General features: G+C 43.4%; 1 protein-coding gene across 2 annotated transcripts; it reads right to left on the bottom strand.

The window, feature by feature from the left end:
* Positions 1-82: 82 nt before the first annotated feature.
* On the bottom strand, positions 83-26,698 carry CMTR1 (cap methyltransferase 1). Of its 2 annotated transcripts, none has more exons than XM_063151999.1 (24): positions 26,587-26,698; positions 24,535-24,678; positions 21,146-21,288; positions 20,256-20,414; positions 19,700-19,792; positions 18,882-18,953; positions 17,506-17,600; positions 17,330-17,402; positions 16,934-17,132; positions 14,356-14,474; positions 14,003-14,099; positions 12,747-12,879; positions 11,632-11,811; positions 11,168-11,224; positions 10,150-10,207; positions 9,427-9,495; positions 9,135-9,266; positions 8,515-8,637; positions 7,721-7,812; positions 7,063-7,131; positions 5,588-5,635; positions 4,903-5,015; positions 4,259-4,367; positions 83-2,545 (listed from the first exon to the last, which is right to left on the bottom strand). In XM_063151999.1, the coding sequence occupies exons 2-24, from the start codon at positions 24,662-24,664 to the stop codon at positions 2,413-2,415; spliced, it is 2,496 nt and encodes an 831-aa protein (XP_063008069.1). In that variant the 5' UTR covers positions 24,665-24,678; positions 26,587-26,698; the 3' UTR covers positions 83-2,412. The 2 variants fall into 2 exon arrangements, with proteins under 2 accessions (XP_063008069.1, XP_063008068.1); XM_063151998.1 differs by lacking the exon at positions 26,587-26,698 and adding an exon at positions 26,369-26,447.
* Positions 26,699-26,769: the final 71 nt, after the last annotated feature.

The raw sequence follows: 26,769 nt of genomic DNA, 5'->3' as shown, positions 1-26,769 counted from the left end.
ACTCTGCTGACATTTCTCAGCTGCCACACTGACAGGCACTGCTGGCCCAAATTGTGTGGGAAGCAAAGGAAAGAAGGACTGCTGAGAACTAAAGGAGCTGTATTGGTAATAGAACATGAAAGCACAGAAGTCAACACAAAATGATACAAAGCCTAATAACAATACATTGTGTAATTAACATACATAAACACTCCCTTCAGCAAGACCTTCCTCACCCGCCCTTCCCAACATAATCCCTCAGCAGGGAAGCAAGTAGCTTGGTGGCTCATGCCTGCCTTCTTGAAGGGAGATTCAGAATCAAGGTTCAGTGCATCAAAAATAAAAATAAAAGCAAATTAAAATAAGCAACTACCGACAACTGAATAAACAAAGCATCTATTCATAAAAGCTAGCCTGCAGACTGAGCAAGTTTTTTTGTACCCTCCAAGGCCTACACTGATCCTGGTTTACTTCCTAGTCACTCTTCTGTCTGCCAGCCCCCAGGAGTCAAAGCTCTGAGCTGAGGACACAACACTGCAAAGGAGCCTGGCAGAGGGAGCAGCATGCATTGCTGGCACTGGAACAGCCTCAAGGCAGTCCCCAGAGGTCCTTGGAACTCAAATTGCTGGTTGGTTTAAAAAGCCAACTGTACACAGGGCAGGACACCAGAGGTTGAGGTACTTTATTGCCCACTGGGAGAGATTCCTCCCCATCCCTCATGGAAGTGCCTTTGCCAAGACAAAGCTACTAATGACACACCTCTTGTTTAGGGGGAAGAGCCACCATTTCTTTCATACACGTTTTACCAATGTTTGAGAACAGAGAGGGTCTACAGATCAGCCAAGAGGATGCACTAACAGCCTGCAGTCCTTCAACTGCTTTGACAGACCTGTGTCTAAGTCAAGGTTTCTATGTCTTGCTGCACAGGTTTGTTCAAATCATTCATATGGATGTGGAGAAAAAGACAGTCTAAACAATGCTATAGATGCTATAGAACTATAGCTTTCCTTAAGGCACAGTTCAGATAAACCCCTAAATCACTTTTCTCCCTACTGCCAATCAGTGTTTAAAAACAAGCGAAGAACAAACAAAACAAAACAAAAATTGGACTATCTTGCTGTTTATCCCAAAGCATTCAACTATGTGTTATCTTCTGATTTATGTGGAAGACTTGGCAAAGTGCCACAGAAACCAGAAATGAAGGTAAAACATGCAACAGAAGCCAACTTTGAGCCTGGCACAGAAGTGCATGGAGAAGTCTTGACACAAATGCCATACTGAGAGGAGTTTCCTGGCTCTGTGCCTTCATCTCAGATGCAGTTCCAGAGTCAAATAGGATACAGAGGATTTCAAAGCCAGTCTGGTATTTTAAAAGGAAAGTCTGGTTACCTTTCCAGTGGGTACAGTCAGGGGACAGGAATTGCTTCTTATTAACCTACATGGTTAAAGTTGAAATATCTTTCTACTGAAGCCCTGGGTCTTTTTAACTGAGTTGGACATTCCCATCATTTCTTCCAGGGACTTCAGCATCCTAGCTTTTCTATGTCTTCCCTCCCACATCCACTTTCCTCGCTGAAGGTTTAGGTAATAATGTTAAGTACTAAGAACCAAAGCACCTTGGTCTCAGAAGTACCATGAAGCACATACACCAACCATGGTACATTTTCACAAATTAGCCCCAGGCTGCTGGCTTGGCATCAGTCACTAACCTGGAGACGGGAAATCCTTGTCACAGCAGCTTGCAGAGGTGTGAGCACATCAGATCTATGCCAGGAACTGTACTCATCACCTGCATTGGCCTTTTTCCAACAGGGAACCATCACATAAGAATTGCCAGTGGCTAGCTGAGTGCCTTGATAAACAGAAGCATTGGAGACACTGACAAGAATATATAACTTTTGCTCACAGCTCACCAAAGACTTAACACCTTCCACTGGATAGTGTAGCCTTTGACAAGGCCAAGGAGAGAGCTGCCAGGAGCAATGCAGGGCCTCTTCAATGTGCTGTTGCCCAGCTCTGCCATCAAAACATCTCTGCTCCTTCCCACACTGCAAGAGAAGCAGAAGCCTGGGGAGTTCTGGCACACACAGAGCTCCACAAACCTTGCTGAATATTTCAATAGGAGCACAGAAAGCTGCCAGCCCCTTGGCCTCATGCATGCAGTAGGTCAGGACAAAAGGACATTAGGCCTCGGCTCCAGGAGTTACCTTGGGTACTCTGGCAGCAGGTGCTACCTGGGCTATACTCTTATATACACTACCAGGGCAAAGCCTCATCCTGTGCCTTCTGCATACCATCCCCTGGTTCCATCATCTCCAGGAAATCTGCTCTGGAGAATATCAGGATAGAAGTTGTGGAGCCTTCCCAGTCCCATCAGTCCCTGAAGAGTCCAAGCTGGGCTCAGCCCCTCCCTGCACCCTCAGGAGAGCAGGGTTAGGGGTAGTGTGCTTGGATGAAAGACAGAACAGTCTCCTTTGATAGCTTCTCTGGATCTTGTCTTTTCTGAGAGTCGTGCACTTTGACACCTTCCCCCCATTCCCAGAAGAGGCGGCTGTAATGGCAGACACTGTGGGCAGAGAGGAGAGCTAGGTTAGTTTGGCAGGGAAGGGAAAGGAAACACTTCCATCCCAGTGAGAGACAGCTGCCCTTGCTATGAGAGCCACACAGGAATACTCAGAGCAGGTGCCTTAGAAAAGACCAGTGCATTTATTCATTCACCTTACAAACTCTACAGCCCTCAAAGTACAGCAACAGCCAAGCCTAAGATTTCCATGGAAACAAACTTGTTAATTCTAGCTTCACTCAAATTCAGTTCAGTATTTGCTGGAAGGAGTCAGGTCACTCGGGGAAAACCCTACCTCCCCCTAAGTTTCTCAGAGGATGAAACTGTCATTGCAGGCAATGGAAAGACCTTAATGAAGAATTTAGAAAGTCTGCCAGGAGCAGCAACCTAATCCCTCACCACATACCTACCATAATCAGTAACAGCTGTCCTATGTAGCTTTGCAAACAAACAGCACTTCCCACGGCACAAAAGCAGCTAGGATCATTCTCTCCTTCCCCTCATGTGAAATAACAGCCCTGCTTTGCTGCTGAGACTTCTGGTCCTACAATGCCATCTCCCACTCCATCCATCAAGCACAGCCCTCCCTCACTGCATCAACACAGTCCCAGCCATAATGAAATCAGAGCTGCTAATTACTGCCAACACAGCAGCCTTTAGTTTTGTACAATTACTGACACTTAATATTCATAGCTTATTTAATGCTTCTGTTCTAACAAAGCAGTACCAGCACAGCGACAAGAGCACATGTCAGTGGCTAATTATAGACATATTAGTACTCACTAACCACAACACATCCCTTCTGGAGTCCCACACAAGCACTCCCTCCACCTCCTCAGCCATTCCTGTAGATTCATGCTAGTCTATTTCAGAGTACATAGGCAGAACTAACCCCACCCTGACACACTGAGGGAAAAAGCATCATGTGCCTCTCCTTTTAAGCCTGTTCTGCCATTCACCACATGAAGAAACGCTTAAGGATTCTTGAAAGCACTGCTCTAAGACAGTAAGGAGGTTCAAAGTGAGAAAATCAGGAGTGCTATTTCATATCAAGTTCTTACTCAGAGGCACAGTCTTGAGTAATGGTAGTAGTGCAGAACATCTCTACCCAGGAGCCCTGAGGCACCAGACTCAGGATTTGCTGTACTTGGGTAATGTCCTCAGCCTAGTACTCAGTAGATAGGGATGGTTTTCAGCAGCCACAATGTTAATAACTGTCCAAAGGCATGCCACTCCATCCTTTCCCAAGGAGCTACTGTTTTACTCTCTCACTCTCTTTAAAAAAGCTCCCAGCTTCCCACAGGTTATTCAGAGCCTGGGCTAAATGAGCTGGGATTTGCTTTTAAATTAGCAACTTCCAACCAAACATGTTAAATACAGAGATGCAGCAAACTACAGTTGCTGGGCTCAATTTCTACTTCCCTGCATGCAGGAGGTTCAGTAACTTGTAGTCTGATGCACACAGAGGAACGAAGTTGTGACATGTTCGCTATTCATAGCCATTAATTGCAAAATCCATGATTCCACATCAGCAGTTTCCTGACAGCCTGACAAGGTGCCAGCTCCTGCAGCACACCCTTCTGGTGATCAGCTACACTTGCACTGCAAACGACTGCAAGGACACAGCCCTGCAGAGCTCCCTCCCAAACACCCAGGCACACACACACACTGGCAGACACATACTCATCCATAGCCTCAGCTCTGGCTCATACTCACTGGAAGGGTGCAATGGCTTCAGGAAGGAGGTTGTATGTTGCTACATTGGTCATTTTGTTGAAGAAGAATTTCTTCTTGAAGTTTTTGCTGTATGCCATTGTCCAGGGATCTAGCAGAGGGGTTACAGGGATCAGAGGGAAAAAAAAAAATCACAGAAGAAATAGACATACAGTAAAAGCAGGGAGGAGGAATCTATAAGAGTAACTGTGATCCTTCCATTACTCCTTTTTCCTTCCTTCTCCCAAGACAACCTGCTTCCCAAGCTGTTCTCTATTCACAAAAAAAAAACCCCATCTCCCTCCATTTAGAAGCTGACATTTGAAACAGGGTATTTCCACTTCCTATTACTCTGGAAAACATCTTGATGAAAAATTGTGATCTCATTAAAAAAGTAGTCAGTCATGTAAAAAAAATGGAATTACCCCCATGATAGCTAATCAACCCACAACACAAAAACTTACATATAATACCCTAAACCTCACCCAAATCCAAGCTACCCCCATTACATGCAAACACTTAATCTCTAGCCATTCGAATATTGCCATTCATTTTTTACCAAGTTACAAGATGAACAAGCCTGGTCAGTACTTTTTACTTGGAGAGACAAAGAAAAGCTGAGAGGGAGTGGGGACTCTCTTTCCTACCGTTCATAGTCCGTACGATGTAGAGTCCTGTGGGCACAAAATGCCGATCATCTCGGCCGGTGTAGGACAGCCGGGGCATTCCTCCTGAACTCTTGATGACTTTCATCTCTAACCTAAACGTTGAGAGAAGGCAGTGATAGAGAGTGTTCCTTCCTTTACTGTGCTTCTACACACCTGGTACCACCTGCATCCCCTTCCCCAGAGTGTCACAGTGAGAACTGACAGCACTGCACAGGATAGGATCAAAATCATCACACCCTGAAAAGTTGGAGTTTTTGCCTTTCCATCCAGGACAAGAGAAACCAGTCAGACCTGTCTATATCAGGCTGCCAATTGAGTGCTGTGGTGAAAAATCTGTGATAAGCTACCATAATTAATCCAAATAGGGTTCCTATTTCAAGTGTGAATTCTTGACCTTTCAGGCCACTGAGAAGTCATTGATACTTCTGCACCCAAACTCAGGCACTGTTGCTACTCCAACTGTTATGAAGTGCATTGGCCACATCTATAGCATTAGAATGATGCTCTGAGTGAGCAGCATCTCAGGAACAGCAGCCACCACGAGCTCTAACAACTCTTTCTGCATGACCCCACTAGCACAGATCAGAACATTCCCTCCCATTGCTCTGCACAATGACTGATAACCTCAGTGGGCCCTGACATTTTATTTGCACCAAATGCTTACCTCACAAAAATCTTGTCCATTTCTTCCAATCTGTATACTTCCTTCACTCTGGGAAGACAAGACAAAAATATTATTTCAAAAAAGTTTAAACTGTGTTTTTTTTTTTTTTATGCCCAGCTACAGGTAGCAGACAAATTGTTGGTTTAATATAGCATGAGGTAGTCAGGCTCAACTGAGCTTTACCCTTCTTTATCTCCTCTATCTTTATGCTTCAGTGCCTAGTTTTTCCTGGCTTGAGAAAACCTGACACCTGCATGCCCATGGCTGGATTGCTGTAAGCAGCAGATAAATGTCCTTGCTGCTAAGGCAACTGTACATTTTTACCTCAGGTTGACTATACAGAAAAGTGAAAACAGTGAAAGTCAGGTGCTTTTGTTTTCCCATCAGATAAATTGACCAAGCTCAGTCCCAGGCATGTTCTGGCTTCAACATGTTGGCCTCACAGTAAAATTAACAATCTGATCTTCACCATTACTATCCTCAGAGGTACAACAAACTTGTTAGTTACCCTGACTGAGGTTAAAAGAGCTTTTTTTTTTTAAATCAGTAAAGATTGTTTTGAGTCCTCATTCTGTCATTACATCAAACTGGTTTTGTTGTTTTGAGATACAGAAAAACAATGAGTAAGTTAAAAAAGCACTGCCTCTGATTGGACACCCCAACCACTCATTTCTCACATACTGCTACAAGCATCAGGCTTCAAAGAGCACAGCAGGAACACTTTAACACCTTTCCACAAAAGCAGAAAACGACCCCTCTACAATCCATTTCCCCAGCTCTCTTCCTCACTTCACCTTCAGCCTTCCCCAGCATTTTGGGTCCCTCCAATTATTACAATTGTCCATTTGTCATTAGGCAGAGATTCCACTCGTTACCTTTCATTAAGCCATTAAGGAGAAGATCCTCTTTCCCTTCCTGCAGATTTTTTCCTGATATTGCTGCACTTCAGCTTGTGAATGAGAAGCTGTTTTGTCCATAATACGTAACTGATGCCTTCACAGTGGTGCTCTTATGCTACACTGCAGTAGAATTAATGAAATAGAAGGCCAGGAGACAACCAAAGCTGAAACCCTTTGTCAGGAACTTTCCTGGGGGTTGTAACAAAAGCCTTGCCCTCAGAGATGCTGGTCAGTCCTGCATTTACTAACAGTCAGCATCAGTGTACTGCTGCTGACCCTTCAGGGCAGACAAGGAGAGAATTCTTTGCAATGATTAAGCTCACTGGGTACTAGACCTACCATCACACACATTTGGAATCAACACCAGCCAATCCACCGATGATGAAAGGTGACATGTGAAAGAAGGGCACAACTTCTCCATTAACAATATTTACCTTAAATGTACTAAAAGCTTTTAGCCTCTTTCCAAAGAACATACCAGAACTATGAATTTCAGCCTGAAACTTAATACCCCTTCATGTCCTCCACACACTGACACCAAGGCAGGCGAGGCTGAGGGAAGGAGGTGTCACTCACCGGATGGGGTTCATGTCCGGCCGGCTGGGTTTGGAAACAGCTTTGACAAACTTCTCTGCCAGCCGAATCCTGAATGAACATGGAAAGAGAACCCAGCAAGTTAACGGGGCCTTTGGCACAGCAGGGAGGGAACAGCTTCAACAGAGTAAGTGATTTGACAACTCAGGACATGCATACTGCTAGGCAAATGGGTCTGGCAAGATTTCTTTTCACTCCACCCTCCCAATTCAGTGCCCAATGATACTGCCTATTATCCATTACAAATGAGTCTCCGTAGCTTACTCTCTTAGTCCTCATGCTGTTGAACACTGATATATTTATCAGGCTAGCAGGATTAGCAGAGACATTATGTCCCTGAGGAAGGAAACAGAGTGGTTTGCTCCTTCTCTCTCAGGTCATTCATATTCCCAGAATGGTCAGTTTACCCTAGCCATGCCTGGCTTACCCTAAGCTAAGAAAGAACTAGAGCTGCCCTCATACACAGAGAAGATACAGTTGGAAAAGCCTATATGTACTTCAGTTCAGAGCAGCTTCATTCCCAGTTCATCTTTATAGCAGTGTTTCAGCTGAATGCACTTGTCTCCCCATGCTCAGCATTCTGCTTTTTGTCTGAACACTGTTTCCCAGTCACTCCTACACATGTATAGAACCTACATACCTCTGGTTGAAATGCTGTGTTCGAACATCATTGCCATTCAGCACCAAGACATCAAGGATGTGGATGGCACTGATTTTTCTCTGGGCTTTCCCCTAAGGACAGCAATACAGAGATTGATTATTCACACTGTTGATATTTCAGCTTTGATTTATAGCCTGTTTTTTGACAGGACATCTCTTCTAGCAAGAAGGCACCTTTCCAGGTATTAGAAGCACACAAATTCCCTGCTGCCCGTTATACAGGAACATGGCATCCTCCAAGAACTGGTGCATCTCAAATACCCAGTTCTGTCTTAGGGGAGGGAGAGAGGGCAGGACCACAGCTGCCATCACCAGCTATCTGTGCCTTATCAGGTATCACAAAGCCCAGTACTCTACAGTATCCTTGCCTGAGGTGCAAGAGGACAGGGAAACTTCCCAGGCACCTGGGATTTTTCACTTTACACTGTAAATATACCCCGAGGATCTTCTCCCCGTAGCCTGCAGTCACTACTGAGCGGTTATGTACCCACAGACCCACAGATACATGAAGTCATGGTGGCAGTGTCATGTGCAGCTCCACTTAGAACAGCAACACATCAGGTAGGTCCAGAGTGTTTTCAAAACAATGTTGAAGGCTCATATTTCTAGGACTGGACAGAAAGAACTTAATCCAAAATAGTTACTCTAAAGATCTTTTACAAAAAAAGCCCACCTTGTACCCGGCACAGATGGAACATTTATTCTGCAGTATCGTACAGAGATTAAGTGAAACTGCTCTTTGTAGCAAAATGGTAAGAGAGAGTAGGTTCCTACCTCTCCTTTCAGCTCATGAACAATCTCCACAGAGAGAAGAGTATCTCGTGGCAGCTCAGTTTTCAAATCCAGCTTTGTCCAGCGGTCTGACTGGCGACCACCCCAGGTGTAGATCTGTGATTTCTGTACATAAAGACTGAGTCAGATTCAGCCAAGGCTTCCCGAGGGCAGGGGTGGAGAAGAGACCTCTAACTGCAGAGCAACCCTCAGAGAATCTTTTTGTCCTAGGCTGTCACAGGCAGTTTCTTTGTCATAAGTTTTAAGGAAGAATCTTAACCTCTACAGCAAAGGAACAAAAACACCAATTCTAATCTACCAGTGACTTTTCACACCCACACAAAGAACCAGAAATAGAACACCTTTAAAAGGACAGTGAAGATAATTAGAGACACTAGCAGGAGTGCAGGTCTCTGTGTAGGCTGAGATTATAGAAAAAGGGTTAATTAGTGTGAAAGGCAGTGACATCAGGAGAAAGAAACATAAATAACTAGCAGTCTCAGGTACTGCTGATGAGATTCTTTTAGGCCTTTAGGGGCAGAAAAAGATGGGATGAAACTGCAAGGCAGAATAGTAGCATTGAAATTAATCAGCAAGACTCCCAGACTGTTCTTAGCACTTACCCCTAACCCCAAGAGGAACTTCTGCTCACTTCCAGACACCATACACCGGTAATCTAACACTTGGCGAATTTTTTCCAGTGTGCTGGAATTCAGAGGAGTGGGTTTGTAACTGAAGGTATCAATGTCTGTGCCCTAAAGAGCAAAATATGGAAAAGGCAAGATAGACACATCAACACGCAGGTAAACATAACTTCTACATGAAGCAATAATCCAGGACTAGCTTCTTCAGCTCTTAATTCTAATATGAAAAAAAAGTTATATTTGTATGAAAGGATTCTAGGCAAGCTCTCACCTGAATCAGCTCAAAGAACTTGGACTTGGGATCTGAAGATGAAGGAGCAACACGAGCCTGATCAGGAATCTGAAAACAAATTCAAACAATTGATACTGGGTGCTAATTCTCTGGCATATTGAAAGGAACATTTCTGGTTTCAATATATGACAGGACAGTCTGCCCCTGAAACTCCTGCTCTTGGGATTCAAGATGAAGAAGAGATGTCATGTGGCAAATAAAATGTCTCACATGTTTTGCAAATTTAATGTAGGCATGCCACATCTCACAGAAACCAACCGGCAGCTCCAGAAAGATTTCGTCTAAACCTTTGATGTCATGCATGTTTTGATGAAATATCCTTTCATCAAAGACACACCATCAGCCTGTGAAACTAACTGCCATATCTATGGCCTCACTGCAGTCAAAAGCTTAGGAAACAGAAACTGCAGACTCATAAAATGAGACCTTTTAGAAAGCTCTGCTGCTTGGGATCTAGGCACTAAGTTCACCCTGTGTACAATGAAATATTCTCAACTGCAAAGAAGCCTGCTCAGTTAAGCCACACACAATAAATCAGGGACATCCTGTTTGATTACACAACAGCTTGAAACGCTTTCTGACTTTCCCAAAAGACAAGATACTGAACCTCTGTCTAGAAAGTCCTATCTTTACTGCAGCTCCACTCTTATTTCACTGTAGCAAGGACACCTTCACAATTTGCCTGCTTGACCCCTTACTTACCCCCCATAGCTGGAGACACTCCTTTCGGATTTCAGCCTGCCGTGGCTCAACCAGCGTTCTAAAGAAAGACAGCAAACTGTTAAAGATGGTGAAGCCTCCTTGATCTTGCAGCATTTTATATCCCAGCCTTATAAAATCTGGAACTTTCAGCATCTGGCTTGACAACAACAAACATGAACTGCTCCACAAAAGGGTTGTATGAAAGAGGCTGCTGTCTTCCCTCCCCACCCTCCAGTTCCTGTGTTTAGCTTTGTTTCATGGTTTGCACTACTGACTATCAGCCATCCCTTCATTCCATGAAAGTACCACTGGGTATAAATATTTTCACTAAGTTATGTATTTGTACAAACTTATGCTAATCTCCAAGAGCTGGGTACACAGACCTACTTAAGAATAACAGTGCAAACCTGCTGAAGGCCATACAAATTACAGTTTCAAGGTAGAATCAGCTCTAAGACAATTTCTAACTACCATATTCTCTCAACTTTCTACCCCCTATTATGTCTGGATAACACCTGAGCAGAAAAGCCATAGCAGGAAAACATTGCAATGGCTTTATTTTTATGCAAGCAATTAACATCAAACTTTAGGTAATTCTAGGTCTGTAACATAGATGTTTTGAATTGCCCCTGGAAAGATGAACAGCTATGACCCACACTCAACTTGGATGGTTACTGTTGAATTGAAAATACCAGCTGCAAGTTACTCTTCTGCTTACATTCCTGGTAAGAAGCAAGCTCACTTATGGTAACTGGAAATCATCCAATGCATGGAAGCCTTCTCGACAAGGGTGATAATAGACCATCAGTTTTCAGGACTCCTCCAGCCACCCACACATCTCTGCAAATAACTCAGGTGGAGACACAAACTGAGCTACCTAAAAGCACTTTTCACTTTCCTGGCTCCAAAGGCCAAGACAAGTACCATCTCAAATCAATAACTTATTTAATAAGGGCAAAACAATTCATTAATAGTAGGTTAATTCAATCTTCACCAAAAGGCAGAGGAATATACTCACGTGTCTTGAACAAAGGCACGGATTTTGGCTAGTGCCTTTATCTGAACTTTGCAGTGGCTAAAAGAGAAGAAAAGTTTTAGTCAGGGAGCAAATTAATCACCACCAACATTGTTCTACTGTTCAAAACAAGAAAGAGTGCTGGGACAACAGGGGGAAGCCAGTCTGATTCACAGAGCAATGAGGGATCTTAGCCAACATGATTCAAACTGACAGGAAGATCACTGGAACAAATTAGGCAGTATTTTCTTTTCTACACAGTTCTCTGAGGCCAAACAGTCACTAACAGCAATACAGAATTTCTGTCTGCACAAGGACCCCTGCTCTGCTCAGTCTCTCAGGGAACAAAAGCAGAGCAGTGTGGCAGCATCAACAAGTACTTCCATGAGTGTAGGAAGTTACACAGGAAAGCCACGCTAAATTAATCTGCCTACAGCCAGCAGCCTTCATCACCCACAGTAACTCACTTTTCATTGGATTGGACAACGTAATTGTAGAAGTCCTGGTTGTCTTTGATCACGTTCAGCGGGACGATAAGATTCACATCCACGTCGGAATTGCGCAGCTGGTTGAGTCTGATGTTTACTGTGAACAGGTAATCCCGCACATCCTCAATGCCTGACTTCAGGCCTTTGCACACCACGTACCTGCACAGCAAGGCACAGACATCGGTTCCTTCACACAGCCAACTTTTCTGCCACACTCCCATTTAAAGGGGAGCTTCCCAAACCCCAGGAACTCTTTCCTCCTGAATATCCTTAGGAAGATGCAAACTGACCTATCACTGAGTCATCGTACATTTTCTAAGCTCTGGAAAGACAAGGAAATGCAACCCTATGAAAACCCCCGACATATCTCCCCCAAGTAGTAAATCAATTCTGCTAAAATTGACAGATACAATGAAAACACAGATAATATCACAGAATCATAGAATGGTTTGGGTTGGAAGGGATCTTAAAGATCATCCAGTACCTTCAAGTACTGGAAGGCCCCAGTTAGGCCACCCCTAAGCCTTCTCTTTTCCAGGCTGAACAATCCCAATTCTCAGTCTTTCCTCATAGGAAATGCGCTCCATCGTTGAAATCATGTTGGTTTTCCTCCTCTGGACTTGCTCCAACAGGTACATATCCTTCCTTGTGCTGGGGACCCCAGAGCTGGATGCAGCACTGCAGGATGGGTCTCACCAGAGCAGAGTAGCAGGGCACAGTCCCTTTCCTAATCCTGCTGGCCATGCTGCTTTGGAAGCAACCCAGGATACAACTGGCTTTCTGGGTGTGAGCACGCAGTGCCAGCTCATGTCCAACCTCTCATATATCCTCTGGCTTCATGAAACCATAGTTGTTTCATGCAAAACAAGATCTGTTACATACCCAGTTCCATAGCTTCCTTCCCATAACAGTAATTTGGCAAATATCATCTCTACCTTGTCTATAATTTACCAAACAGCTAAAATGTTTCCTCCTCCAAGACACCTGCTAATTGAGGCAGGTCACAAAGCCTCCACTAAGATTACCCAAATCCATCTATCACTGTATTTAGAGGATTGCTCTCTTTAGAAGGCCCTCATGCTCAAGCATCTCACCTCTCCGAGTTAGCAGGGCGGCTTGTCACAGGTTTAAAGATGCAAATTCTCTCAAAGCAGCAATACAGCAGATAAACAAGACCCACACTGAATGGAGTAAACAGGTCAAAGGTTTTGCAGACAAAATGTCCTCCTGTAAAAAAAAGAGGAAGTACATTGATGCCAGGAGATAATAAGGAAATAAGGAGATACTGAGCACCTCAATCCTTCTGCAGAACTAGTAACAGAGTTTTTGTGCAATTAAACAGCATCCAGAACACAGTTATGAAATGGGCCAGCAAGACTTCATGAAACATCTTCCCTATGTGTCTGCAGCAAAGAGAAAAAAGCATTCCCTTGGCAAGAATCTAATTGGTACGTAGGCTGTCTCACAAGCAAACCTCCTATCTGCCCCCCATCCTTCCCTTCCAGGCCCAGACTGTGCCCTACAGCCTGGCAGTATGCCATCCCAAAGCCTCCAGGGAAGAGGAGCCCTGATATATGCAACAAGGAACCTCAGACTAGAGGAAAAGACTAATAGATGTTACCTGAACAGAACAACTTGCCATCTAGAGAGAAAAGAGTCTGTGTTGCCCCTCTCCTTCAAACAAGATTCCCAATTTCCCCAAGCAAAAAGCAAACAGAACTATCATCATTTTTACAGAACTATCGTCTACCCATGTAGGAAAGACTTAAAGAAAGCTGCCCCTTTTATCACATCACATTTGAGACTACTCCTTAGTAGATCATTGCCTCAGGTTCCTCAAAACATAGGGCATAAGATACAAATTATCATTTTGTTACAAATTGTCTTCTATATCAGTGCCAAAGGCTAACTAAACTCAGTGGAAGACAGGACCCATCGGAAGGAGACACAGTGTAAGGTTCATCATTTACCAACAATGAGGTGCACTAAGACAGGGTAAGGCATCATTAGTTCTTATCCCACAGATGACAGATTTAAAGGAGAAAAGCTAGAGGAAAGAAAGAACTGGATAAACACCACTCAGCTCCAATCAGCTGGGATATTGAGGAAGTTGGTCCAGCTAGTGCCATAAATCTCAGGTAGACTGCCCAGTTATCACAACAGATTAGCTCATTTTTCTCGCCACATCTCTCAGCTTTGTGACAACCATCTCAGGACTTATGCATACACATTCAATTCTGTGCAACTCATGGCAGAGCAGACTTCAAGGCACTAATAAAAATTGTACAGCAACGTTCCCTAGTGCCATAGACACCTCAGAGAAGGAGGAAGGTTAATGGACAGAACATACCTGTCCGGACAATGGACAGTGCTGTGAGGAACTGGCAAAGCATGAGCTGCTTGCTCAGGATTTCTTGCAGATTCTCCTGGCCCTCCACTGAGAAACCCTGCAAAGTGCATGGCATATGATTAGTATCTCCACAAATCTGTTGGTCAAGCAAAGGATTCTGAGGAACTAAATAACAGAATCATGATCATTTCTGTTTGTTTAAAGTAGAAGAATCAGCACTAGAAATTTTAATGGCAAGGCTTGTACAATTTCATAATTGTAGCTACACATGTCAAACACCCTCTTGCATGCAGACAAAGGTGTCGGTTTTGTCAGGCTTTTTTTAGTGCAAGAAGAAAAAGAAATAAACCAACCCCATCAGCCATTAAGAAATGCACTCCCTTGTGATCAGTATTGTCCAAAACAAAATTCTGGAAAGCAGTAATGTTCTCTGATCGAGTGATGTCTCCGTCTCCATCAATCCCACCCTCTCCTAAAGAAAAAAAGGAGACAATCAATAATACATTTGCAAGAACAAATAAAAGATCAGTATGTGCAGATGATCTATTGTATTCAATCAACATTTAGTCAGAAATTGAATAGACCTTGATAGGTGGAATAAACATTACAAAGTCCTTTGTTCACCACCAAAGATGCTTTTTAATTCAGAAAAATTATTCAGATTGAGTGGCTGGGGGGCTGAAACAAGACCATACAATAACCATGCTCAAATGATGAGTTGTACGTTAGCCTCAGCACAAGACAAATGAAGACTATATGACAACATAATATTCTCATCCAAGCAGGAGTGGCACATAGCTGAACCTAATGAAAAGATAAGGTCCAACTGCACTGCACAGTTCACCTGTTAAAAACATGTTATTACAGACAAGGCAAAATTCTTTATATTGTGCATTTGTAACCTTCTACTAAGAATTCTAATCATTCCAAAGAAACATAATAGCCTATTTTCAAGCACAGTGTAATTTGAGCTTTAAAAAAGCAACCCACCCCCAAAAAACTGTGAACAAGTTTACAAAGGGAGTAGGGAAAGAGACGTAGGATTTGTGCACAAATACTCATACAGTTTTCCTCTGTGGCTCTTTTAAAGCTGCTGTTTTAGAAAGCTGAGCTAAGCTGCATTCTAGAGCTTACCAGTTGTGCCTCAAGTAACCCTGAACTTCTATTTAGTATTAGACCCTGTAAATCTTCTACAACTACAGATTCTATTACCTCAGCTGGAGGACTAGAAAGCAGAAGAGATCAGGATGCATGATATGGTTTTGATAACCAAACTCCCCACAACCATCCTGTCAGTAAGTGAAGTGACACTGGAATTTTTTACCATTCTTCACAACAGAAATAGCATGCCAGGCTACTTCCTTCCCATTAGTCTGTACACACCTCACTGGACTTTATAGCATAACAGAAAGGGATCAAGAAAGTTAATCAAAATCATTGGGCTATTAATTTCTCCAGGTATGTCCTCCTCTCCGTAACACCAGTTTGCTGTGAACTATGAAGATCCAAACACTGCAGCCAAGGTGTTTATCTGCCTTGCTGCCCTTGCCATGAACCTTCACTTTAACTAAGATCTAATCCTTAAGTGCTACTAACCATTCACTAAGAGCTCATAGTCAGGTGTAAGAGTGGCAGCCAACATGAGTAAGTGGTGGAGAGAAAAAAAAATCCACACAAGGCACAACAACAGAAAAGCAAACTCCCTGCTCTACACGACAGTCACCTTCCAGTTTCTTTAATAGTCTGAAATAAGAAGCACAAATACTAGCAATCCTTGGATTTCCCCTTCTAGTCCTAAAGGCAAGGCAGACAGAGGGCTCAAACACATCATCAGTATTAACTAGTTACAATGCATGAGATGAGATGCAGCAATTGTCTGTGTACACCTGTTCAGTCTTTCTCAATGCTAGGTAAAACATGTTAAAATAACAAACCTCCTTGGGTTAAGCAGCTCATTTAGTCACAGTGATTCAGATACAGCCTCTAGCCCAAATCTGTTTTATTTATCTTTACTAAGAGCCCACAATCAATTATGAGAGCACAGCTAGGAAGGTCTGATACAGAAACATGCTGACAGTTGGGTAAATGAGGTGTCTAACTGGCTCTGCTAATAGATCTTTGGGCACATCAGGAGGCTGGAGCACCTCTCCCATAAGGATAGATGGAGAACACTGAGGCAGTTTAGCCTAGAGAAGAGAAGAGAAGGCTCTAGGAAGTCCAAGCATCCTTCAGTATCTAAAGTGGGCTACAGTAAAGATGGGAAGGGACTTTTTATCAGGGCATATAGTGAGAGAATAATGCATAATGGCTTTAAACTGAAATAGGGCACGTTTAAAATAGACATTAACAAGAAATTCTTTACTCAGAGTGATGAGTCACTGGGACACATTGCCCAGAAAAGCTGTGGATGCCCAGTCTCTGTTCATGGCCAGCTTGGATGGGGCTTTGAGCAATCTGGTCCCTTGGAAGGTGTCCCTGTTCACAGCAGGGGGGTTGGTGCTAGATGATTTTAGGTCCCTTTCAACCCACACAATTCTATGATTCTATGACAAGTCATCTCATTCACTGTTTCAGGCTGAGATCAGTGATGTGAGATGAACATTGCCAAGCAATCTTTAAGCACTCTATAATGTTCAGATAAGCAAAGAACTCAAATATCAATTGCTACAATGAAACATATTCCCAGGTCAGACTGGTAAGAAATGCAAATGATTTTGAAAAAATGAAAATTACTTCTCAGAAAAATTTCTTGACATGCAAGCTCACCAACCTCAAGCCTTTTCTCCAATGACAGCCCCCTTCTACCTTGCAAAATGGTTCCCTAGGCTTCTCCTAGATCCCCCTGCTGGTATCGATACCAGTCCTGCCACTAATACAGAGGCTGCAGCATGAGCAAAAATATCAGGTAACACTCATGGGTGCACTACATACCATAATAAGGCTCAAAGAGCTCACTGGAAGCAGAATAGAAATCCTCCAGTTTAAAATCATTTGGTCCTTTCAAGGTCATGCCAAATCCTTTCGCATGCCACTTGCGCCTCCACAAGACATATTCAGAGAAGCCTCCGGGACCAGCACACACATCAGCAAAGTAGAGCAGCTCTGCATCATACTCCTTTATCAAAGGCACCTGCAAAAGGAAACTGAGGAAATTCTTCTGACCTGTAACAGCTCCCATCAGTCAAACCACATACATCATAAACTACACTGCTCAGAGGAATCTTTCAAGGACCTGTTTTCACAGCTAGTATCCTAAAGATTCTCCTTTCTTCCCACCTTCCACATTTTCTGAGAAAGCACTGCTGTTTGAAAGTTAGAGGAACTCACCCCTTGGCTGTCCTTAGGGTTTGTAAACATGTAGTCAAAAACATGGTCCATATTTGCCATCTTCATCGCAGCCCTGTGAACACATAAATAGGGCCTTGATAAGTTTCATCCTTGGCTCCCTCAGCTGCAAATGGACCTACATGGGAAGGGACTGCAGTACCAGACATTCTACAAACCTGTTCAGGAAGAAAGCTCCACGGATCATCTCATAGGGGTTAGACCTTGTTCGGGCTCGACGCATTTCTTCTCCATCCAGCTCATCAAATACACTCTGCACAAACAGAAACAAAGCTCATCTGGACCTGGCACTGGCTGGAGGGATAGGTAGGCATCAGCATGTCTTATTTCTTGCTTCTCTCTCCTTAGACAGCAAACTCCATGCAGGATTTGGTTCACCAATACAAAATGGTTTTCTGTCTCATAATGATATTTGCTCTTCTTCTAAGCCACCTCAGCTCTTAAGCAAATTTAATAACACTGACAAATTCTGTACTGATAGCTCCAGAGCCTGATAACATGGTTAGCCACCTCAAAAGCAGTCCCAGCCTAAAGTATTTCTTTCACATATATAAACACACACTCTATTGCTGTATACAAGGGCATGATAAAATCTAGGAGGAAAGACTGAACAGACAAGAAAAGAAGGGGAACTCATTTCCTTAGTTTAGTCAAGACTTTAGCCCTTCCGTCGGCCTAAGGGCGGGTCACTGCTTTCTGTCCCCTCCGAGCTGGTTTTGCCTGGGGTAGAGTTAATTTGTTTCATAGTAGTAGTTTCATATTAGCTAGTATTGAGATACATTTTGGATTTGTGATGGTAACAGTGTTGATAACATAGAGATGTTTTTGTTACTTCTGAGCAGCGTTTGAACATCATTAAGTCCTTTTCTGATCCTCATACCACCCTGCCAGCAAGTAGGTGGGGAATGCATTCTTCTGGAGTTTGGAGGGGACATAGCTGGAACAGGTGACCCCAACTGCCCAAACAGATATTCCATACCATACCCTATACTGCTTACTATATAAGGCTGGGGGAAGAAGGAGGAAGCCAAGGACATTGAGAGTTAGGGTTTTGTCTTCCCAAGTAAGCCTTGCATCTGATGGAGCCCTGCTCTCCTGAAGATAGACGGCTGATCACCCTGCCCATGGCAAGCAGTGAATTAATTCCTTGAATTAATTCCTTGTTTTGCTTTCCTTCTATTGAGTGGCTTTTGCTTTACTTATTAAATTGCCTTTGTCTAAACCTATGACTTTTCTTCACTTTTACCCTTCCCATGCTCTCCCCAATCCTGCTGGTGGGAGAATGGGTGAGCAGCTGCAGGGGACTTAGCTGCCAGCTGCAGTTATAGCAAGAAAATCTCTCAGAAGGCTGAGATTCAAAACAGGCTGCTGAACAGATAGTAAAATAAAAAAGGATGCTAGGTCATCCCAGTGACATCAAAGTGACAGAGGGCATTCTGAGCTCTTGTCAATTACCTAACTACTCAGTCCTCTTTAATTATTTATTTCACTTGCTTCCCCAAAACTTCAGTTCCTCTCTAAAAAGGGGGCTCACCTTGCATTGCAGGACACTATGTAAAAGCTCTTCATTACAGAACTCTGTTTCATCTTCAATCATCAACTTCCTCTGCAACAGGACAAGAGCACAGGGAGCAATTAGCAAGCATGCTATTGTCATTTCAGAATGCAGCATGTACCAATAATGCATGAAGGCTGCCAATCACACACTAGGCTGTATCAGCAGCAGTGTGGCAATTAGGCTGAGGAATTTTCTCCCATGTTAGGCATCTTGAGATCACATATGAAATACTATATCCAGTTTAAGCACTCCCCAGTATAAGAATGGACACACTGGAACAAAAGCAGCAAAAGGGCCAGCAAAATGACAAGGGTCAAAAAGCACCTGGTATATGAGAAAAAGCTGAGAACAGTTTGTTCAGAATGCAGAAAGGGAGATCCTATTGCTGTACCTAACAATGGGACAAGTCCCTAACAGGAGGCAGAAAAGATTGACCTAGGCTCCTAGAGATGTACAGTGACAAGACAAGAAACAATGGACAAAAGCCACATTAAAAAAATGCTAATTAGCCATATGTAAATTTTCTTTTGTCCATCGGGTTGTCAAACACTGAATAGATGCCCAAACAGGCTGTAAAGCTTCCATCCCTGAATATACTCCAAATTCCATTAAACAAGGCCTTGAGCAACCTGATCAGATCTAGCTGGATCTGCTTTAGGTAGGAAGCTAAACTAGCAACCTCAAGAGGTTGTTCAGAGTTCATGCTATTCTACAGCTATTTGACAGGGCAACTGGCCCAGGCTGAGTATCCTGCTTTATCTTAGGCTGGTAAGTACCAAGACATACAAAATTACCTTCCCCACAGTCATCCACTCCTTCAGCTCCTGAGCATCTGGGATCTCTGTGGTACATTCAGGGCACCAGTCCACCTTCTCATAGGCACTAGGCTGCAAACACAAGTCATGGGAAGAGCCAAAGATGTTTTTACTAGAAAAATATAAAAACTAATTGCTCCCCAAAAGTTTGCCTCCCAATGCTAGCATAAGGGGTTATGCCATGACTTCAGCACCAAGTCATGGTGTAGAAAACTGTAGAGTTTTTTCTACCAAAATTGTAGAGTTTTTTCCTCCTGGACTAAAACATGTCTTATTCATTTTTAAAATAAAAAACAACCTCAATCACCTCCACCACAAAAAAAAAAAAAAAAAACCAACAAAAAAAAAAACCCTCACCACATTCCCCTTTATTAGAGTCCGTTACTCAAGGCAGAACAGAAGTCTAGTACTCAAAGTACAGTTTAGAGACACTGGAAAAGAGACAGCTGCCAAGAAAAACCACAGTTTACACATTCTTTCACCCAGTTTTTGCTGAACACAACAAGAAAAATGGCTTAAAACAGAAAGTACTTACCTCTGGCTCATCCTGCCAATCAACATTGAGCTCCCCATCAAATCCTTTGAGGGTCAGGCCAAAGCCTCTCCTTCCCTTCTGATTGGAGGCCTCAACAATATCTTTCCTGCCTTGGCCATATTTTCCCAGACCTTCTCCTTCCCGGAAGCCCATCTTGGCCTAAAAAGGGAGCAAAGGGAGCACTCTGAGAAAAGTGGACTCGAGTTTCTGTACTGCTGCTGAGGTCAAAGAGTAGTGCAGAAAATGGCACATCGCCCTGAAGTGACTCGAAGGCACTGAGCATTTTTAATCTCAATTGCAGCTTTCAGGACTTTTGAGTGAGTTCACTTCACTGAGGCAGGATACAAAAAAACTAGATCTGAAGAATGATGTTTGAAATGACAGCAAAAGGCTCAGTAATGCGGGAAGAGCTTGCTCAGAGAGAAAAGTAGTGAGGAGCCTGGAGCCATTCATCACAGGCTTCAGTAAGCATGAATGGTTCATAAAAAAAGACATTGGTATAGAAAAAAATTCATGTTGTGATGATATTCTTTGTTGTGAACATGCATTCAGATGCATTTCAAATACCAGTTAAAACTTCACATAAAACTCAGAGGAGGAATGCAAGACATTGCACCTGAAACACATACATATCTCTTAGGTTAAAAGAACTATGTTCATTATCTGCTAGTTTTTCAGGTTTTCTCTCAGTAAATTTTAGCAATAAGAGAACAATAACAAAACATGGGGATGCAGTCAATTTCATGTATGTACAAAACAGTAAGGATATAAAAGACAGAGAACCCTGCTACAAAATGGATCAGAATCAAAGTTTTTTTTATAACAAATTGATCTTTTCACTTTGCTCTCATCAGCTCTTAATAGTTTGGTCCAAAACTATTTTGACCTACCATCAGCTTTTGGGAGACACTGTTATACATTGAGTAGCGAGATGAAGTACCCTCCACAAGAGAGTCTTGTTTGAACTCATTGCTGAAGACTGGTCTTTTTTCATCACCCTCACTGTCAGAGCCACTGGTGCTACTGGAAGATTCTGAAAACAAACAAAAAAGTGAGAAGGAAAATAAAAATAAAATGGAAGAAAGATACCTCAGTAATCACATTAGAATATAGTGAGACTCATTAAATCCTCTGAACACATACAGAGGACACTTCAGTATCTCAAATGTATTACAGGAATTAATATAATGAATTACAGGTGCAATATAACACACCCTGTGCAACCAACACTTGGTTATCTTTCCTGTTGCCTCAGGGAAGCACACAGCTTCTCTGACCCCATGGATTCCAGGCCCCACAGAGGGCTGGGCAAGCCCCATCACACAGCAGAGCAGCCACAGCATGACCACAATAGTACTGTGGTGTGCCTGACCTTTGCTATGATCCTGAGGAGCTAAGAAGGGCCACAGGGATTCTCTCATGAGAATAGTGACAATTACATCCTGATGAAACATTTTGAATTTTCTTACATATCCATAACTACAAGTGCAAATTCATCCCTAACTTATACAGAAACTCATATCAAGTACACAGGCATCTACCAAATGGCCAACACTGCAGAAAGAAGAGAAAGCTACATTTATGATACTTCAGTTAACTAGTAAGGATTCCCAAGTTCACTACAGCAAGTGAGAGAGTTTTTCACCTCTAGAGTTTACAGATAGATACAAACTTAAAAGAAAGATGAGGTCAGAGGACACCAATCTTTTTTAAAATACCATGAGAGAGGTTTGAGGAAGAACTTAAGTCAATGGTTCAGTCAAGGTAATATCAACACACATAGCAAGCACTCAAAATAAACCTTCCTCACCAGAAACTGATGCACCAGAACCTTCATGGGCACAAATAAAGAAGCTCTGTCTGTGCCCAGTTCCACCTTGGGATCTACTGACAAGAACCTAGGCCTGTATGAGCTGTAAAGTCCTCACTGCTACTCTCCAGCTGTGAAATGCCCAAATGTACTCGCTCCAGGCAGGATATAACTGGGATCAGGGCAGGAATCCCAGCAGTCTCATTTGTCTCAGCCTGCCCTGTACCAGCTGGGTGCCCAGGGAGACCCTACAATCCAATGAGTCCTTCTGGTTTTCCTGGGGTAATATCACTATGAGGATGAAGCAGTGGCACAAGTTTCTTACTACAGCTAATTCATACAGACTACAGGAGCAGCAATTCACAGCAGGCAAAGCCTTGCACTGTGTTAGCCCTCAGCCTCTTGAGCTCCCTTGTTTGCCAAGTGCTAGAAATAATTTTGTGCTGGTTTGTACAAATAGGGGAAGTTGAACTACAAAAGTTCTCCTGACATAAAACACTGAAGATTGTTAGCAGAGTTGATCTTTTTCTGTTTTTCTCTTAAGAAGGAATAATTTAGTTCCACAGAAGTGTTGAAAAACCCCAAAAGATATTAAAATACTTAAAAAGAAGGATTGAAATTTTCTTAGATTTGTCTAATTTAAGACAAAGCACAGGCTATTTCTCTCTCAACTCACAGATCTCTGTATTTTCCTGTTCTGGAAAACTGAGCATCAGTGAAGTAACAGGACACAACTGAAAATCAGCAAAAAAAGGCCATTACAAGAAAGTGAAGCAAAAATGAAAGACACTACTGTAAAATATATAACTGTAGTTAAAACCCTTTCAATGTGTCCTCAGTGCTTGTTGCTGAGCAATCAGTTTTTAAGATTCAGGACTTGTGTCCCCACATAACTACTACATTAGAGTTTTACAGTATGAACATTTGAGGCTTCCAGCTCCAAAAAGGAAGGCTCTGATTCAACCCGTGTTTGCAACATTCTGTACCCATCTCGATTTTCAAATATCTATCACAAGATATATTCCTGTTTCTTTCACAGAGCTTTTACCTAAGAACACACTCACAAAGGATTTTTGCTTTAGGGTCAGTTACTGCTTTCTGCTTCTTCAGTACAGAGCTTCAGTTAACTTTGCTACCTGCTTTTTAACTTTTTGCTAACTGCTACCTGTCTTATTTGCTAGACACTCAAAGTGCCTTAAACACAATTACCTACTGCATAAGTTACAATGGAGTCACTTTACAACTCTTTTTGTTTTTAAGATATGCTAAGCCATGCTCAGCTGAGCATGGCTTAGTATATCTTAAATCACTTCTTTCCCCAGGCTCCCTTCTTTCATTAGAAACCACAATGGGTGTAATAGAATAATAAACAATTAACTGAACTGTATAATTTGTTTCTTAAACACTAAGGCTTACAGCCTATTTTGATTCATGTATGAACTCAATAATCAAAAGGGGGGGAAAAAATGAAAACAACATCAGATTGAATTTTTTAGCTCAGGCCTGAGTGCACAGAGCATTCCCTACCCCAGCTCTTACATGCTGCACCTCTGGCCTCCTCAGACAGGTACACACACTATATATATCCTGCAACTACAGCTACTCCCACACCAACCCCCTCATCTTCCACACACACCCCTTCCATTCTCACAAGGGAAGGCTTCTTTATGTGTTCAGGCACTTGAACACTTCATGACCATGAGAAATCCCAAGGCTCTGACATAGCAGGCACACAGTGAGGCAACCTGAAGTACCACCTTGGGAGAGTTTAGAGTGTCCCACAACAGCGACACCAATTGTGGGGGTCACATGCCTCATCTGCAGTACATCCCAGCTCCAGGTGAGACAGCACACTCCAAGAAAAAGTAGGCAATGAGTTAACTCTGCAAGAGATCTTTCTGAAAAGAAATACCTGTGAGCTCTCACAACTCTGTCCCCTGGGAAAATCACACTGAGCCAGCATAAGAGAGGGTCCTACAAAGTAGAAGCCCCAACCAGCTGGCTCCATTGTATTCATCTCAATTTCTCCCATCTGCAGAAATGTGGTAAGACTACTGGTTTCTTTCTTCCTTTTTAAACAAAATTATGATGCTTCTTTATGGTGTAACACCCACAATGCCTGAGTACTGAGTTTCCAAACCAGAAATAACTGCTGAGACTGAAAAGATCAATATGACAAGAATGTTTAGAGCCTTGGATCATGCACGTCATGATCCAAATCCAGTTTTCTACGTCTGAATTCACACAATTCCCAGATTAAAAGGTTTACATAAGATTTTTAAAAAGCCTAAGAGAATTCACACCAATCCAAGGTTGTGAAAAGAAATAATGTAGCCTTTTTCCTAAAGAGAGAGTATACCCTTGAAGTTCAGGCTGTCAATCAGGATTTAGGATTCAGGAGATGTAGGTTCAATTCCTGGTTATTATTTACATCCCCTGCAGCAGCACATTCCCGATCTCCAACCTTACCTTGAGTGGTATGATTACTGAATTGATTTTCATCATCTGAAGTAGAACTGAGGGTTAATCCCAAGTCTTCTATCCTCTTCTTCTGCTTATTTTGGGGGCTGCTAAATTCGGGTTCTGTCCTTCTCTTCATGTTTTCCTGAAATGCTAAAAGAAGAAGATCACACTTGGCAAACATTAAGCATAACTTTCTGTAATGCACAGCAGCATGGTGGCATAGATCATTTTATGCTCTTCAGTATTAGGCTTTTCAACTTAAATGTCTTCAGGTAAAAGTGTTAGCTTCTTTTGAACTCACCTTTGTAAACATCTAGTCTAACTAATCAAATGGGAAACTGATATGAAAATTCCCCTATAACTGATGAATTTTAAATCACTTCTACAACCTACTTATCCCCAAATGCACGTAGATGAAGTCAACCCAGATGTAGACAATTATTAAAGTTATAAACTTAAATATATGGCAGCTCATTACTGAATCAAAGAGTCATTTTATCCAAACACACTGAAAAAATGTCAGATCCATCTAACAGAGATTATGCAAGGTGGAACCAATTTCTCACAAGACTCCAAACAACTCTGACCTCACCTCTGCAAATCTTAATTAATAAAGGAACTTTTCTGCACAGCTTTTATAAAAGAACTTTATTAAATATGCATGCTCAAGTTGTGTGTGAAGTTGTGTTTTTCACCAGGAATCACTGGCAAAATATCCAGCTTCTGGATGTGGCTGATAAATTTTGCGTGAACTCAGAGAGGTCTAATGCTTAAGATGGAGTTAATAGAAGCCAGCTTGGCAGGTTTGCAGAAGACAACAAGCAAGAAAAGGGAAAAGTGTAAAGGCAAAAATGCTAAAACCTCCTTGCAACTGAAAAAAAAATTAAACTGTACCTTGATTAGTGTTTATTATTGTACATAGGATTGTTGGGCTATAAAAGATGCCCCAGGTCACCAATTCAAACCTTTAGTTATCAAACTTATTTCCACAAACAGCTTAAGGCCAAATCTTTTTTTTACCCCCACAACTCTGACTACAAAATGATCCCACAACCTCACTGCACTATGGCTAAGAAATCTTCTCCCTTCCACCAGAAGTTCTTTTAATGACAGCTCACCTTTATCTGCTCTTGCCTCAATTGAAGGTTTTGTTTTTTACCCTTGTTTATCTCTAACAAACCAGCCATTTTATATTTCTTCTGAGAGACCCAAATGAGAGGCCAACACTCTCAGCTCACTTCTGCCAGCTCCCTATCGAGACCCCCACCCTCCAAACCCCACTAAGGGTCCCTCAGCACACCTGTCTTCCCGACAAATTTCAAACTATGCAAAATTAGGCACAAGTTAGGGACACCCGGTCCCTCAGGAGCCCCGCAGGTGCGAGAGAAAGCCCCTCCACATCCCCAGCCATGCCCCACAGCCCCCTTGCACCGCCCCACCGGCCTCCCACAGAATCGTTTAGGTTGGAAAAGACCTCTGAGGTCATGGACCCCAACCCACGAGTGAACACCACCATGGGAACCAGACAATGGCCGTAAGTGCCACGTCCAGTTTTTCCTTGAAAACCTCCAGGGATGGTGACTCCACCACCTCCCTGGGCTGCCCACTCCAAGGTCTAATCACATCTTCTGTGGAGAAATCCCTCCTGATGTCCAGCCTAAACCTCCCCTGGTGCAGCCTGAGGCTGTGTCCTCTTGTCCTGGTTGCCTGGAGAAGGGGCGAACCCCCCCGGCCACACTCTCCTTCCGGGGGTTGCAGAGAGCGATAAGGTCTCTCCTGAGCCTCATCTTCTCCAGGCTAAACACCCCCAGCTCCCTCAGCCGATCCGCACAGTCCTTACCCTCCGAACCCTTCACCAGCTCCACTGCCTTCCCTGCCCCTCACGGCCGTCACCCCGCCCGCCGCGCAGCCCCGGTCCCACAGGCCGAGCCGAGACCCCCCCGCCGGCGGAGCGCGGGCAGCGGGGAGACCGCGGGAGCCGCCGCGGCCGCGCCCCGCGCTGACCCGCACACGACCGGGGTGGGCGGACAGCGCCGCGCTGGAGCGGGCGGCACTCACGGCGAAAGCGCGGCAGGCGGCGGGCTCCGAAGGGCTCCGGCTGCGAAGGGCTCGGGCTCCCGGGGCGCGGTGAGGCAGGACGCGAGGCCGCTGCCGCCGCTTTCGTTTCCCCGCTCTGACGCGGCGCCGTCCCCGCCCCCGGCCCGCCCCTGGCGCGGGGCCTCGGCGGCCGCCGGCGCGCGA

This window comes from Melospiza melodia, chromosome 3 (assembly GCF_035770615.1).
Source record: "Melospiza melodia melodia isolate bMelMel2 chromosome 3, bMelMel2.pri, whole genome shotgun sequence".
Lineage (NCBI taxonomy): Eukaryota > Metazoa > Chordata > Aves > Passeriformes > Passerellidae > Melospiza > Melospiza melodia.
This window is presented reverse-complemented; position numbering and strand designations above follow the sequence as displayed.